A 15686-nucleotide genomic window follows, 5' to 3' on the forward strand; every position below is an offset into this window, starting at 1 on the left:
GCAGCGTACCAACTCTTGAGCAGCAAATTTCAGTTTTACAGTGGATTATGAAAGCAAGGCTGGAGAAAGTGAAATCCTCTTTTCTTGCTTGGGTAATTAAAGAACCCAGGTTATTTTGCCTTGGGAACACATCCCTACCTGCCTGGCTTGCTCCTACTGCAATGCAAGCTGCACTTCAGTGGCAAAGTGATTCTTGTATGCACAGAAAGTGGAGTCTTAACAGCCTCTGAAGTGTTTGGTACGCACAGGAGGACCGGTTTCTCAGAGAGGCTGAGTAGTCAGTACAGCAAGTCTCCCTCCTCCTTGCCTTTCACCAAAGCATAAATCTGATTTTAGGAATTAAGCTGAATCTGAACTCTTCGAAGCATACGGCACCAATTCTGATCACTGATCACCTTTGGTACGTTGGCTTGATGCAGCCAGCTTTTGGTGCTTTTCATTCTCCAGCAGGGAACTGTAAAAAAAGGAGGATGCTATAGTGCTTAGAGAGACCAGGTCTGCCAAGGATAGCTCCAACACAATTCTGCTTTTAACTGTCTGTCCTCCTTGAAGGACCACCCATTTCTACAGGATCCCTGCTCTGGAGCACATGCAAGTAGGAAAGAGAAGCCATCAATAACTCCACTCTTACAAAGGCAGCGAGCCATACAGCACATACAAAAGACCCCTCTAAAGAAAATGAATGAATTAAAGAGTTAATGAATCCTCAGGAAGCTTTAAGTTTGCATACAGAAAGCAGAGTGGGGAGGCTCACCAGTACATTTCTCTGGCCAAACCCACAGATGAAGATTAATTGAAGGCCTCCAGGGACAACAAACAGAACAATGTTACTGTGGGGCCAAGAGCCTGTTTTGCCATTTGTTCTCTGCATGTCAGCGTGGTATAGGAGTGCTGCTGTGGATACAAGAAGAAACAACCTTATTCTTGTTCCCTGCATTTACCTCAGACACATTCTGAAGTTTAAACAGTTTGTAGTGCTCAGTTTTTTGTCTTGGGCTGCTTTACCACTCCCATCATGGAAATCCCTCCATGTAGGGACACTCCACCAAGACGTTTCTTTGAGACTTGCCGCAGGTATTTCGGTAAGTAACGTGCTTTGATTGTGTTCTGTTCTTTCCACATTCCCAGGCTGAGGAGTGCTTCAGCAGATGGACGTCGTATGAGGAATATTTGTGGGAGTGGGCTGCTTGGAGGCAATAGTCCAAAATACCCATGAAAGTGCTCAAGAATAAGGGTTGTGCCAATCTGCACTGTGAAGCTGTTCCTGAGACGTATGCTCATCCAGATGACAGGCTCTGAAGTGTGTGTTGTAATCTATCTGTCCCGTCATGCCTGCTTATGTTGCTAATGCTGTCAAACTACCTGAAACTGTTTGCAGAAATTACATGATGTACAGTTTTGGAAAACAAATAAACCTAAAGGGAAAAAAATGCACTGTTCGTAGGGTACAAAAAAAAAAAAAAAAGGCAGAAAATGAACAAGCTATTATTATTTATTGTAAATTAATCACTCATCTCCAGATCTGACAAAATAACTCAGAGGAGGCTGGAGTCTCTTTCTGCTCTATTTTCAGCCAGTGCTGGAAGCAAAAGTGCCAAAAATCTCTCTGCAAAGCCTGTTCTGATGAGATTTCCAGCCAGTTTCATGAATCAAGTTGGTTTGGATTAACTGTGAATAAGCCCTTGGGCAGAACTAGCGAATCGTGGGTTCATTGATCACAGACACTCCTGTGCGTGAGACCTGACCCAACACTCAATAAAGGCAATGAGAAACCTCCCGGGGCAGCTTATCCTAGAGCTGCAGAGCCTCTTTGCAGTTCTCTCCAAGAAGGCTGGCTGTGTCCAGGTGCTGGAAGCTGGACTGGGGTGAATCTTGCTTATGTCCACAGGCCCAAGTTATGGGGTTTTGTATCAGGCTCAGGGGCATTGTACACTGGTCATAAAAAAAAAAAAAAAAAAAAAATGTAGTAAATAAGACTTGGTAAAAGTCAAGCTCATCTTTTCCTGCTGCTGCTCAGATGCCTTGTTTCCCAGCAGCAGTTAACAGGGAGAGATTTCCTTCTTCTGGGAATCCCCTTCTTCTGGGTTTGTTTAACCGGGGGCACAGTTTCAGGGCTGTTCCTGGAGGCTGTCTACGCTGTAGCATTTTTTAAGTTATGCATTTGTTTTTATCCCCATCAGAACAATTTCTAGTGGTGCTTGCTCTGAGCCCAAAGGTATCGGTAATCAACTCCATGCTGTATCTGAGGAGAACACTGCTTCAAAAGGCTGCCTCTTGGTGTGTGATGTGTGTTTCACGTGTGACGGGATACACAAGAAGATCATCTGAGAAAGCCTGGGAACTTTTAATCCTTGAGGCTGAGCCCAGCCATTCACCGACTTCAGTTTGGGATTTGGGGACCTCTGATTCAAACATGCCTTTCTCTTTTGGCATTGAAGCCAAGAGCTGACCATGTTCCCTTTCCAACCCAGAGGAAGCCAGAAGCCTTAAAAATAATAATAAATAAATAAATAAATAACCAGCTTCAAGACATGGATGAAACCTTTCATACCCCCTGCATATTAAGGACATTTAAAAAAACACAAAATATCTATAGAGTAGCAGAACTAGCTATGGAAACAAGTATGAGATGAGGAAGAGCGTGAATTACTGAAGTTTGGGTCTTCAGCAAGCAGTGGGATAATTATTTAGTGAGATACACCCGTGGACCCAGCTGAGCTGTAGCTGGGTGACGATGTTGGGAGGCTGCTGGGGGATGGGTTTGGTGGAGGCTCCTCAGGTGCCAGCAGTTGTGGCTCAGGTTTGTGTGAGGCAGGGCAATGAGTCCAACACTGGGAGAGCTGCTGGCTCTCTTGCTGCTTCTTATGGCCATGCTGTCCTCCTGCTTGTGCTTGCTGTACTTGACTGCAACTCCTGGGAGCTCTCAGTAGGCAGGAGATGCTGATGTCCTTGCTGGTTTTTTTGTTTGTTTGTTTTCTCCCTTCTCTTTTGGTATGCATTTGTGCATGGGTGCATGCTTATGATCACAACCAACCCATGTCTGGAGGACTGATCTGTAATAGAAAGGGGGAGAATATAGATCTGTAGGTTTCCCATAGTATTACAACCTCTTCTTGCCTTTTAAGCCCTTCTGAGGAAGGAAAGTGTTAATGCATTCTCCAGCGTTTTTATCGTTCCTGCAGAATAATCACCGTTTTAAAGATGCCTGCCTTGAAATTACAACATAATCCTTTGCCTGACTAAACCCTAAAAATCTGGTGGCTGGTAGATAAAAATCATTGAGAACGATCATTTCATTTGAGGCATCAATAACTTCAGCAGAGCTGCTAGGACAACACTCAGCTGCTCAGAAAATGGCGAAGAAAAATTTCCCGTGTCAAGTAGCTCCCTGCTTGGCCTGCCACCTCCAGCCGTGCTGGCTGAGGCTCCTTCAAGTCAGATTGTCTGGAGGTGGAAATCCACTCCTGAAGGAGCTCAAGGTGTGTGTTTTCCTTCAGGGCTTTTCTTTTAGAGGGTGGATGGTTGCGTGTCTTTTCTTCTAGCCTGTTGGGTAAGTCACTCGCCCTCACAGCCCTCAGTCTGGGGGCTGATGCAGGAGGACAGGCTGCAGTGAGCCTCTTTTTGAAGGAGTCTAGGCTGATTAGGGTCAGATGCTATTACCTTAGGGGCAGTTAATTGAAGGGTATCAATAGACAGCAGGCCATTTATCTCTCTAATTTTCCTTTCCCGTCTGTTATTTAATAAAACAACTGAGAGGGAAGCTGTATTAACTTGGCTTTTATCTTTAATTCTGTGATTGTAGTAAAAACTGGTGTTTGAGAAGTCACTGAATACAGGATTGGTCCTGTAATTGGTTCTGTAATAATAATAATAAGTTGTTTTTCCTCTTTGAAAATAACTCTGGTCTTTAGTTGAAAGATTTAACTGTTGCTGGCAGTCAATCAGCCAGCACAATTCGGGCTCTGAGCACTTGATTAGAATAACTTTAAGGAAAATTGCCTTCCTGAATCAAGTAAGGATCCATTAACCTGATGAAACAGAGTTTGCTTATCTGAGAGGTTAAGACTGAAAACACAGCCTGGGCTGCATTAGATGAGACCTCTTTTGGAATGGCATAAAGACAGAAAGTAATAAAAACACCATCTGTCATGTCTAGTCAATCAGATCTAGTATAAAAGAGGAATTATTCCTCTGACTTTACTGTTATTAGATCGTCTGTTTGTTAACAATGGGAAGTGGCAGGAATGCTGAAAACTGGTTCTATTGCCTCAAATTATTTCTAGGTATCTTTATCTTGGGGAGAATGAATATTAATCTGAGTTTATTCAGCAAAGTAATATTTTTAGCTGAATACAATGCTAAGGCGTTCCATGTTGAGTCTATTTGGTGATTGATTGTTAGATGTAAAACTGAACGAGAGACAGGGAAAAAGTGCCGTGTACACTTTGCTTCTGATAGTGAATATTTCTATCAACAAACCTCTTCTTGCAAGTTGCCAAGCATTCAAAGGTTTCTGAAGTCAATTGAATCCATACCCCGTGAGGGGCCCTCTGCATGTCACAGGGCCAGCGGGGCCAGGTCTCATCGTGTAGTCCAGGCATAGCCGAAGGTCACGTAAAGGGTGACTGCTTTTTTCAGCATGGGTTTATTAAAGCTAATAAACGTTGGTACTAATGGATTTCTGTGTCGCTAAGTACCAGTGTGGTCTCCTCTGTTTACCAAGGGCTGTGCAGAAGCACTTGGAGACATCTGAAGCTGAATACTAAGCAGCAAAGGCATCAGCTACAGGCACACAAGGTGTCGGGGAGGCGGACAGCCTGTACCAGCATGTCCCCAGCACCACTGCTGCGGTGGAAACACCACCGTCCCTTGTCAGGCTCCAGGGATGAGACTGCAGTGGGTGCATTGCCTGACCTGAACAGGCACATCTTTCCCATCACCTGGCAGTAGCTGCAGCTGGCTCATGCTGATGCTGCCTGCAGCCCGTATGTACAATTTCCATCTTGCTTTTGCTCCCTGTTTGCAGGCAGCTGCTTTCTCCAGGTACGTAGGTTTAAGGAGAGAGCACGTGTTGGAACTAATGAAACCTCTGCCAGGTGGGTTTTGCTCTGGTCAGATGCAGATGGGGCTACAAATTGGGCTACAAACTGTCAGAATATGTGGAGACTCAACTTTTCTTTTTCTTTTTTTTTTTTTAAATGGCTCTCTAACTGTCTAGCTTTATGCTTCTCTGTCAGCGACCTGATAGAGGGATAACCCATGGAGCTGCTGAGAGCTGCTAGCACTCCCCAACTGAGCAAACTGGTCCCTGTGGTCACTGCCGGAGGAGGCTGAAAACAAAGGATGGCACTGCCAGCTCATTAGGAGAATGCAGGGAACCAGAGTTAATGAATCTTGGACGAGCCCCTGACCTGCATGGCCCTTGGTGTGGCAACGGAGGGAGCTGGTCCAGCAAGATCTGATTATAATCTCAGTAGAAATGCCAGTCCCTAGAACGCAGAGGGCTGTATCATATCTGTGCTTGCTTCTGGGAGGGGTCACTGCTGTAGAGCTGAGATCTCTCTGGATTAGATCGGCATTTTTTTTTATTAGGACAGAGATATTTTAGGGATTTACATGTGCTCTGGCAGCTTGCCCTAATGAAACACTGGTTACCCAACAACAATCCAACTTAAGCTTTAGTAAAAAAAAAAATCAGCTGTCCTGAGATATATGGTGAGAATACCCTCTGTGTGATGGCAGAGATTTAAAATTGTGCAGTGCGTTACCTCTCCTGACATGGAAAAGCTTGAAAAGAAAAAACAATCAGGCTGTTTATTGTGGATGGAAAAAAAAATAAAAAAGGAAAGGCTGCAATTAATGCTTGCCCTGAGATTCTCCCAGTTCTGTAGCCAGATTAATAAATGAAAACGTTCACCCCAGATGTATGGAAGATTAGTTCTGCTCGTCTCTCATTTTATGGCCAGTGGGGTTGAGGCTAGGAAATCTGCAAGATTTGCTCATGGTGCCTGATGAGTAGCAGAGTCAGAACTGAATCCTGGCATCCTGCTGCCCCATCCAGCAGCCGTGCACCCTCCTCCGCTGCCCAACAGCCCCCCAGTGCTGGGTGTCCCTGCAAGAGGGCTGCGAAGAACTGAGAGCTTGCAGGACTCCAGCATTTCTCATTACCAGCTGCCCCTTGCTAGCGGTGAGTAAAAGCAGCTTTTTACAGCAGAGCTGGATGGGAGTGGGTGTAGGACTTGCCACCAGGAAGGAGCTGCTGGCCAGCTGAGGGGTCAGTGTGAAACGGGAACTGCCCACGGCAGTATCCATCCCAGAGGCTGGAAGCGAGCGCAGAGAGGAGGGCAGTGCACCCCAGAGGTGACTGAGACACTGGATGCGACTGTCCTTTAGCATTCCTCCAGACCTGAAGCTGCTGCAGGCTGCGGTATCTTCCTCAGTAGCCGTTTTCCCTCTCTGAGCCTGTGGCAGAATAAATCAGTATCTGCTTTTTCTTTCCTGTGATAACACTGAAGGCAGGGAGGGCAGCTTGATGGACAGACTGCTGAGCTGGCATGCATGAGGTTTCGGCAGAGACTGCCTTCATCAGGACAATTTTTCTCTCTTTTACTCATCTCTGCAGTGGAGATACTGATACCTGCTCAGTGAGGTGCCCTGACACCTGCTGCTGAATGGCACTGTGTAAGAACCTGCTTATGACACCACCAGGGAGAAAACGTTCACCAAACAGCCCTCAGGTACCTCTCCAAAGTCCTGCCACATCACAGCCATTCTTCTTCCTTCTGTGGTGTAGGGTGTGTGAGAGACTAGCACACCTTCTTTGTTAAGTGCATAGAAAAGACGTTCAGAGTTTGGCACTTACACCCTCAGGAGTCAAACAGCACTGAGTAGGGAGTTAGAAGCTGTGCTCACATTGCCTTTTACATTATTATTTTATTTTTTTTCCCAGAGGACACTCTCTGTTGCTGACTTTACATACCTGTGTGAACAGTAAAACTAGGTATGTTTTAATCAGGGGCTGTCTCTCAGAAGTGACTTGCATTCTTTAAATCACTGAAGGGGACATGAAGGCCAAGCAGAAAGGACAGAAGATACAAACATCCCAGGGACCAGACGTGCTCCTGGGCCCAGATTGCCTGGGGCACCTCTATGACCATTTTTCTTCATCTTGAATCTGCTGAAACCAGTGCTACCAGTCTGCTCTGAGGCAGGACACTGTACCGTATCGTATGGCATCAAGTACAGCTTGGAACCTCGGGGGCGAAATAGCTGGAAAGGAATACAAGAGGTTGCTTAGCCCCAGCTCTCCTTACTCACAGCCTGAAAAATTAAATTATTGCTGGTTTTCTATGCAATATATATCTTTCCTTACTTTATACTTACTGTATGCTAAATACTTACGGTATTTACATATTGTTAATCACCGTTTTGTTCCAAAAGACTCCAAGTTTAATTCTGGAGTCTAATTTCTGGAATGATTTTTGTGATCCCATCCCAAGAGCCTAGAATGTAGTTTACATTTGTGGCTGTACTTTGTGCTGGGTTTTCTTCTTCTCTTCTTCTTTTTCTCTTCTTCTGCTCATCTGATTAGCTCTATATTCTGTGTTTTGCTTGAGCATTCCCTCCAAATAAAGAGAAATATCCTATTTTTTTTTCATGCTATGGCAGTCTTATAAAAAAGTCCTTTGAAAAGCTGTTTCCAGATGTGTTTTCCACCCCCCTAATCTTCTAACAGAAGTCACAAGCATTACCAAGAAAACCTTTTTATTCTTCCCAGCAACTATTCTCTTTCCATCTTTTCTTTTCTGTTGCATTGTCTGGCCTACAGTGCTCATTCTTCTTTTCTGCTTGTTTTTCACACTGTTTGCCCAGAGTCTAATACTGCTAGCTGTGCCATCCTCTACTTTGTACTTATCTATGGTGCTCATAATATGACTAATGCTCCCTGGATCCTGGCCACACATCCTACATTCCGGATTTAAATCCTCCTTACCATCTATCTTTAATATATCTGGTATGAATAGTCTGCTCTTTTGTAGCCATAATTAAAGTTTTGCTTCAATCCTCCTTTCGTTCACAATTTACCATCACCTTTTTTTATGAGATGTCTGCGCTGTTCTTCCTTTCACCTCAACCCATGCATCCCTTGTTGCCCTGTCAAATGATTTGTCATCCGTAGAACTTTATTCCTTGTTTCATTTTGGAATTTGATCCGCAGATAGCTTGGGCCACTCACTGTTGCACATGCAAGTAGCTACTGCTGCACGTGTCCTTTCACTGTAAGGTTCGGATGTCTCTCAGTGTTTTCCTAGTGCATCCTTTCAGTCTTCTTCCCCTGTTCCCCTGGGCCAGACTTCGTTCAGCTAATAGCAGAATTCGGTAGCAACTGCCTATATGCTTGCAGCCTTGACTATATTTTGTATTTTGAGGAGATGAGGAGAGATACGGAGCCATGAAGCAGGTGGGACTGGGATTTCAGTGCAGTGAGGAGGGGAAGAAGGATGGGGATGGCTCCAGGGCAATGATGTGTGGTGATGGAGACTCCACGTTACTGCTTAACACAGAGAAATGGCTCACAGTGAAATTCTTTATCTGCAGAAAATATCTGGGGCTTTCCCCTGCAAGGGAAATGCCTTAAATCCTTTCTGAAAGGAAGTCACAGCAGTTTAGAGGAGGTTATGGGGAGGAAGCAGAAAGGAATAAACAACAGAAGCAGGCCAGAAAAAAAAAAGTTGATCCTCCTTTAGGTGGCTCATAGCTCTACAGTGAAAAGGGGCTGGGAGAACGGCATGTCCATGTTATGTCTGCATTCCTGTGCGACACGTGGAGAACCAGAAATTGAAGCCAGTGTGTCAAAAGGTGATGAAACCTTGGGTCTTCTCAGTCTTAACTGCTAACAGATGTGCGTAGTTAGGGCCAGCTCTGTAGCTGGTGTACAGCCTCATGAGTCTGTCTGGTTTTATTGCCAGCTGTAAGTCCTGCCTAGTCACAGGTCCAGTCCCTGTTCTCATCAGGTAGTCATCACTTTATTGAGAGATGGTGTAATTACAGTGCAAAGCGATTGCCTCTGAACATCCATGAGAGGTGCCATGCAACCTTGGTTATGGGCTGTAATCATGAAGGTGGATTCCCTGGGATATTTTGGAGATGAACAGAGACTTCAAGATCCAGAATAAATGAAAGTTTAACGATTTTATTGGTGACCAAAGGACTGCTGTTGGAAGTGAAACATTAACAGGAAGACAGAGAGCCAAGAGGTTCAACGAGGGTCGCCTTCAGGCACAGCAGAGCTGGGGGCCTCCAGTGTGCCCGGAGCAGCAGGCATGGCAGAGAAGGATGGCGTGCTGCAAGATGCAAAGGAAGCCCAAGCTGGTGAGAGAACCTTTTTTTAGATTTCTTCTTGCTAATGCTAGAAGAAACTGAAGGCAGAAAGGTACTAGCAGGGATGAGAAGTTTCTCTGATTGGTACAAAACAAAAATATGGCAAAGTACTATAAAAGTATGACCAGTGTATGTGAATTCAGAATAAGGCTCATTAGAAAGAGACCAGCGTGGCTGAGATGAATATCAGGAAGGAATTGTACCACAAGATGAATGCAGATATAAGTGAACGGATCAGCTGAGTATAAACAGGTTAATGTGTACAGCACTGCAGCAGGAAACAGCGAGAATCTAAGCGTTGTGAATGCAAAGGGAAAATGCAGATTGTCCTCCTGTGGATTTGGGGATCTGAAAAAAAACTTGAATGATGAACTGAAAGTCGTAGAATAATGTATTCATGGGATCTTCTGCCTGTTCAAGGCATCTGGTAGCTGAATATTACATTTAAGCATGAATCATCATGCAGATTGCCCACTTGCATGAAGGACAACTCAGAAAAGAGGAAAGCTCACAGAAAGCAGTCCTTGCTTTCATGTTTACCAGTTGAAGTTGTTTAAAACATGATTTTCACAGAAATTCAGGAGGGACAAACTTCAGAAGGGCACCTCATCCATCTGCCTGTCAGTTACTTTTTTCATCTTACCATTGATGAAAATGGAGAATAGTTCATCTCTGTGCTTTTTTTTTCCTGATGATGGTTAGGGGTAGCATTTGGTGGTTTTCTTTCCTGAATTTCATCTTAACTGTTCCAAAGCCACGAGGTGGTTTCTCCCATTTAGCAACACCATTTTGAATTAATTGCCTGTTTTCCCCAAGGCTCACCCCATCCTGCTTCCAGACACAAAGATGAGCAGCACGCTGGCTGTGCTGATATCCTCTTTGCTCAGGGAGAAGTTGAGGACCTGTGTGTTTCATGACTTTCCAATCTGATGAAAAAGTACTGCTAGCTACCCTGTGAGGGATTTTCCTGTTGCCCACCGTATGGGTATTTCATCTGAACCCTATTTTTCTTGTGAGACATTAGAGACACTGGAGTCAGGATGCATCGCATCCACAGCTGCTGTAGCTGTTACACCACTGATCCTGTCACCAAAGAATAAATCAATCAGATTTGAGAGCACTTTTGCCAATCCAAAATGGCTGTTTTGTCATCCTTACTCTCCTTTTGGTGCTTGTAGAAGGGACTGTCCTATCAGGTGTCTCCCCAGCCATGGAGGAACATGCCCAGGCTGTCCCAACCCGCCTTGTTAAAGACAGGACTGAAGCTTCTCTTACCTTGTGGCTTAAAAACTACATCCAGCACTTGAAGGAGAAATTCATCAGGTTGTAAAAATTTGAGCACATTTTGAATATCCAAATATTCTTTAAGTGGTTTTTGTCTCATTTCACCCATATTTAACTGGTTCGTTTTAATGGTGTTAAGTAGCTTGGATATTTTATTTTATTTATTTTCTTTCTTTTTATTTTAAGTGAGGACAGACAAAAAGAGCACAACATTTCTGGCTTCTCTGGATGAGCTTTTGTTTGCTCGTTTTCTAGTTTAAATAAGACTTTCATTTCCCTTCCTCTTTCTCCAATATTGACAGCATTTCTAACACCTTTTCTTATTGCCTTTTGTGTCCCCCGCTAGCTGTAATTCATTTTGTGCCTTAGCTTTTCAGCCTCTATCACTCTATACTCGGTCTGTTTGTTTATACTCATTTCAGAAATGCCACCTTATTTCCATCTGTGGTACAATTCCTTCCTGATTTTCATCCCAGCCACACGGGTCTCCTTCTATCGAGTTTTATTCTGAAATCACTTGTATCTGAGTTGCTTGCAGATTTATTCTCCCTAACTTGTTCTCGCTGTTTGGCATGAGTTGCCATTTATTTCCAGACGTTTAAATTCCTTTTCTGCCTTTCTGTCTGAGAAAACCTCCTGGCAGCTAATGGCCTAAACATCTCTGCAGTGTATTTGACAAGTAGCATGTTAATCCCACCGACTGATGTGTTTTTTCATGCTAGTATTAAAAAAAGTCTTTTAGCTTATGTAAAGCACAGGGCTGCGTACACACACAGAAAATATAGCTGCAGGATGCTGAAAATATTAAGGCATCGCATTGCATTGGTGTGGGAGCCCTGCAGAAGGGATGAGAAACCTTTTCTGTCTTGCTTTTGTTGTAGTCCTTTAATAACTTGGCTGTGTTTGCCCTGCTCACCTGCGCATGGCAGAACACAGCAGGCTTCTACTGGGGATTGTCTGGAGATACTTTGGCTAAGAAATACCCCCAGCCAGCTCAGAAATATTCCTGCTGCCTTCTACACGGTGTTAGGCTGCAAGGACTCGAGTACGTGCTGGCCTGGCGGGCAGGAGACAGGACCACAGTGCTCAAGCTCTGTTCCTTGCACTGCCTCCAGCTTTGGCTATGCTTTTGGGTCATTCTTGTGGGTTTAATGAGTCCTAGCTCCCTGGATGCTGTTTGTGGAACCTGAGAAGTGACCCAGGTGAAAAGCAAAGTTGTATGGGAGTAGGAAACGTAGGAAGTGTTTGTCATGTAGGGAGCCCATAGGAAGCAGAGATGAGGTTTGGGGTTGCTCCTGGGTGCTGGCCATGCCCTCAGATTAAACTGCCCCCAGGGAAAGGCAAGGTCATTCCGGGGAGCTGGTGTGGAAAGGTACCCCGGGTCAGCAAAGAAATGATTTAACGCGGTGCAGGCATCCGTGACATCCAGCGTCCGAGGGTTTGGCGTGATGAGCGTTTCAGTGGCCATGACTCGGGACGGGTGTGTGGCTTTTCAGTGGAACGAGACCCCCGCAGAACAAACCTGCCATTACCATGCTGGGAGGGAGATGCACGCCTCGCTCCTCAAGCTGCAGGCTCCAGAGGTGGCTGGGACTCGGGATTTTTATGCAGCTCACATCTGTTCAGCATACAGTGCCGTGCTGGGCTGATGCACGTAGGATAGCTGGGGGCATGCCAAGCACACAGGAGGTCTGTGCCACGAAGTGCTGACAGCCCCAACCTGTGAACGATTTCGGCTGCGCTCCCTGACTCTTCCTGAACTCTGCAGTTGTCTTTCCTAGCGGCATCTCCCTCCCCTTTCGGCCCTGGCTGCAGAAATGTGCTCAATTAGGGTTAACTCAAACTGAATCAAACTTCATGCCTGAGGTTGGAAATCTTCCCAGTCAACTCACCACAGCCACATAGCATGGTGGGAGACAAGGCGAGAGGGGAGATGAACGCTTTTCAGAGAAACGAATCCAAGGAAACTTTGTTCACTTTTATTTCTGCAGGAGATGATCCCCCCAAAGGAGATTTCCCTGTTCAGAAAAAATCCCCGGTGAGTGTTACAGCTGGTCTCCTTTTCTTTGCTTTCTGCTCAGCTTGCTCTAAACATTGCAAGATCTCTCTGTTCTTTCCTCTTTTGTGCTCTAGCTAGAGACAAACACTCTTTCTTGCAGAGAGTTGAAATAAGCATTAGCAACTCAAGGCAAAAATCCCTCCACTAACCTGATTAAGTTAAGAAAGGACAGCTTAAAGGGGAAAAAATGAACTGTCTGTGTCTTTGGGAAAAAGGGTAAGGGTTTTCACTGCTGCCTTTTTCCTAAATGCTCCTTTCCTTGTGGGAAAAGACTTCCTTCAGTGAAGTGAAGGGGGTGTTGTGAGTGGGAGGGAGGGAACTGGGCTGTGCGTTTGCTTAGTGTGATGAGACACACCAGGAAGAGTCCCCAGCTTCTGCCCAGCAGAAGGAAGGACAGGGACGGAGGACAGGCCACTGATGCCTGTGCCAGAGCCTCAGGTTTGCAGCTTTGGCTGTGAGCTAGAGCCAGATACAGCTCCTTGTTTTCTTACCTTGTAGCTTTGATGTTTGCTTAGACTCTCAGGCTAATTCTAGTTGGGTGCTTGGCCTTAAAATACTGTACGCTGCATTGGTCTGGGGAAGAAAAGGGCTCATTCTGCACCTGCTTTGATTTGCAGAACTATGTGGTAATACTTGCTGTTGCAGTCAGTCATGTCATTAGCAAGCCAAATCTTGAGCTCACAACGTGAAGTAGTGTGCAGACAGTAACTATCTGCTATCCACAGCTCCTCAGTTCCCTTTTTCAGCGAGCCAGCAGGAGAGAGGGGTGAAAACAAATATCTGCTGGCACTTTAAAGGACCTTTTTTTTTTTTTTTTTTTTTTCCCCCCCTCGAAGACACAGACTATCAACTTCCACAGTATCCTTAAGAGCTCCGTAATCCCGCAGATCCCAGGCTTACCGCGGTTAGCTAGGCACAGCACAGTACCTGTGTGCTCCCGAATCCGGGCTTAGCCTCTTTGCTTTTGCTGGGGCTTTCTGCTGAGCAAGGTCCTTCTCTGCAAAAGCCAGCATACCGCGTCCAGCTCTTGTCATGGATGAAGGCCGCCCACTTTTGGATGTCCAGGCAGGCCATAGGCAGGTCAGTGATACAGCAAAGTGATTACCCCAGGGATTCTGCGTGTGCCGATGCTGTCTCATGGCGTACAGGCCAGGTGGAAGTATCCCTGCTTGTCAGCCCCTTGCTCTGTGCTTGTAAGCAATTACTCAAGGTGCTGGCTCAGGCACTTGGGCAGGTTTGGCTGGGAAGTCACTGCCTCCTGCTCTCCTTTCCCTGCTTGCCCCTCTCCATCGTTTCGAGGTGCCTGTCCCAGAACAGGAGTGGCTGGAGTGGTTTTCTGTCGCTGCAGGTCACAGCGAGGCACATGGTGCCTTCTCCTCTTGGAGCTGAATCCAGCAGGGTTTGTGCCTCGGGTGTGGAGCGGTGAGCTCAGGCAGCAGCGACCCCAACACCTGGCTGCCTTGGGTTCGTAGAGTCACACTCTGCATCTCCATCAAATGATATTAAATCTCATGAGTACTGAGAGAGAGGACTGTGAAACAGAGGAAGAAAAATATCCCCGGTATATCATTTTACTTCCAAGTTCAAAAAATGCCTCCAAGCACCCACAGGAAATATTTGCCTCTTAGAGCTTTTCCTCTTTATTATGAAGAGCTTGTTGGAGAAAGGCACTCTGTGTGTGTCTGTTTCTGTGTTTGTGCATTTGCAGCTTATATATGCTACCATTTTTAGGCTGGTCTCAAAGCAGGAGGCCCCAGTGCAGTTTCCAAGGGAGCCCACTCTGTCTTACAAGCCATATGTTGAGCACGATGGTTTCAGCATAAATAATAAATGAAATGGATAATTACATATTTATTCAAGTAAAGCAAAGAAGCCAAGGATTTCTTTATAAAAAGGCATTCCACAAATAGTGAGAGAAAAATATCTCAAAAAAGGACAAAAATATTTGTCTTTAGAGATGCTGGGTTAAGTAATGGAAAGCGGGTTTTGGTGAAGGGTGTTGGTTTTTCTGCAGGCAGCCAGCCTCTTCTCTTCTGTGGCTCTTCTGTAGTCTCGAGCAAGACAGCATCATTACCTAGAGTCTTGTAACCTCGATGCCATTGCTTGGGAAATCCAAATAAGCTTAGATCTCATGGTGGAATTAACCTGAATAAACATATCTCTTTTCTTATCTCTATTTGCACTTGGGGCTCTGGGAAGTGCTACGGGAATTCATTATTTCTGACACGAGGCACAGAAATGCATATGAAGGGTTCATCTCACTTCACAGGCCCACACCCTGGCTGTTTAAAACCACGGATAAAAACGCAGCTGGTAATCTCACACCCACCTCATCCCGCACCCTGTGCAGGGCCAGCCTGTCTCCCCCCCTGGCTGGCAGGGCCAGGCAGTGCTGTGAAATCCTGCTCTCCCTGCAGCGAGGCAGCAGAGTTAAGCAGCTTCCAGCAGCTCCCAGCTGCTTAGCTGGGACTGCCGGGGGGCAGCAAGAGGGCTGGGGGCCCGCACAAGGTCGTGCTAAGACTCTGCTGTCCAAATGCTGAGTATTTCACTCGGAAAGTTCTGATTTTAGCTGGAGAAAAGTTGGATTCAGTGGGAGAGTGGCCAGGCTCATACAGGTTTGAGAAGCCTGTAGCTGCTTTGTTTAAATTTTGATTAATAAATTGAATTATCCATAACTACGCCGGCATTCTTAGAATATGCAATAGAGGCTGCAGCTGATGCTCTGCCTCAGGGAACGTGGTGGCACGGTTTGATGTGACTGGGGTGCAGACACTGAGGGCAGCGGTCTCAGGGGAAGGAGCAGCTCCAGGTGGGAGCAGGCAGCAGCTCCCTGGGGGCTGCCAGCTGCTGAGGCAAGGCCTGGTGCGAGGAGGGGCAGCTTTTGGGGCGAGGACAGTAGCTCCGTGTGAAGTGTAGGAAGAAAAGGCATCTGAAGGAGGTGTTGCATCTCAGTGGGGTTTTA

The 15686-nt window shown here is 45.8% G+C and overlaps 1 protein-coding gene across 7 annotated transcripts in view; it reads left to right on the top strand.

Moving 5' to 3' along the window:
- Positions 1-838: 838 nt before the first annotated feature.
- Positions 839-15686, top strand: part of SLC15A2 (solute carrier family 15 member 2) — a 50100-nt gene continuing 35252 nt past the window's right edge. Inside the window, exons 1-2 of one of the 7 annotated variants that reach the window (XM_027462083.3) lie at positions 839-1082; positions 12657-12703. In XM_027462083.3, coding sequence (XP_027317884.3) covers positions 1016-1082; positions 12657-12703 — 114 coding nt within the window. In that variant the 5' untranslated portion in view covers positions 839-1015. Of the gene's footprint in view, positions 1083-7467; positions 9373-12177; positions 12249-12304; positions 12704-13640; positions 13805-15686 lie in introns of those variants that run through there. The other 6 variants (XM_027462084.3, XM_038182578.2, XM_027462086.3 and 3 more) reach the window with 6 other exon arrangements.

The sequence above is a fragment of the Anas platyrhynchos genome, chromosome 7, assembly GCF_047663525.1.
Source record: "Anas platyrhynchos isolate ZD024472 breed Pekin duck chromosome 7, IASCAAS_PekinDuck_T2T, whole genome shotgun sequence".
Lineage (NCBI taxonomy): Eukaryota > Metazoa > Chordata > Aves > Anseriformes > Anatidae > Anas > Anas platyrhynchos.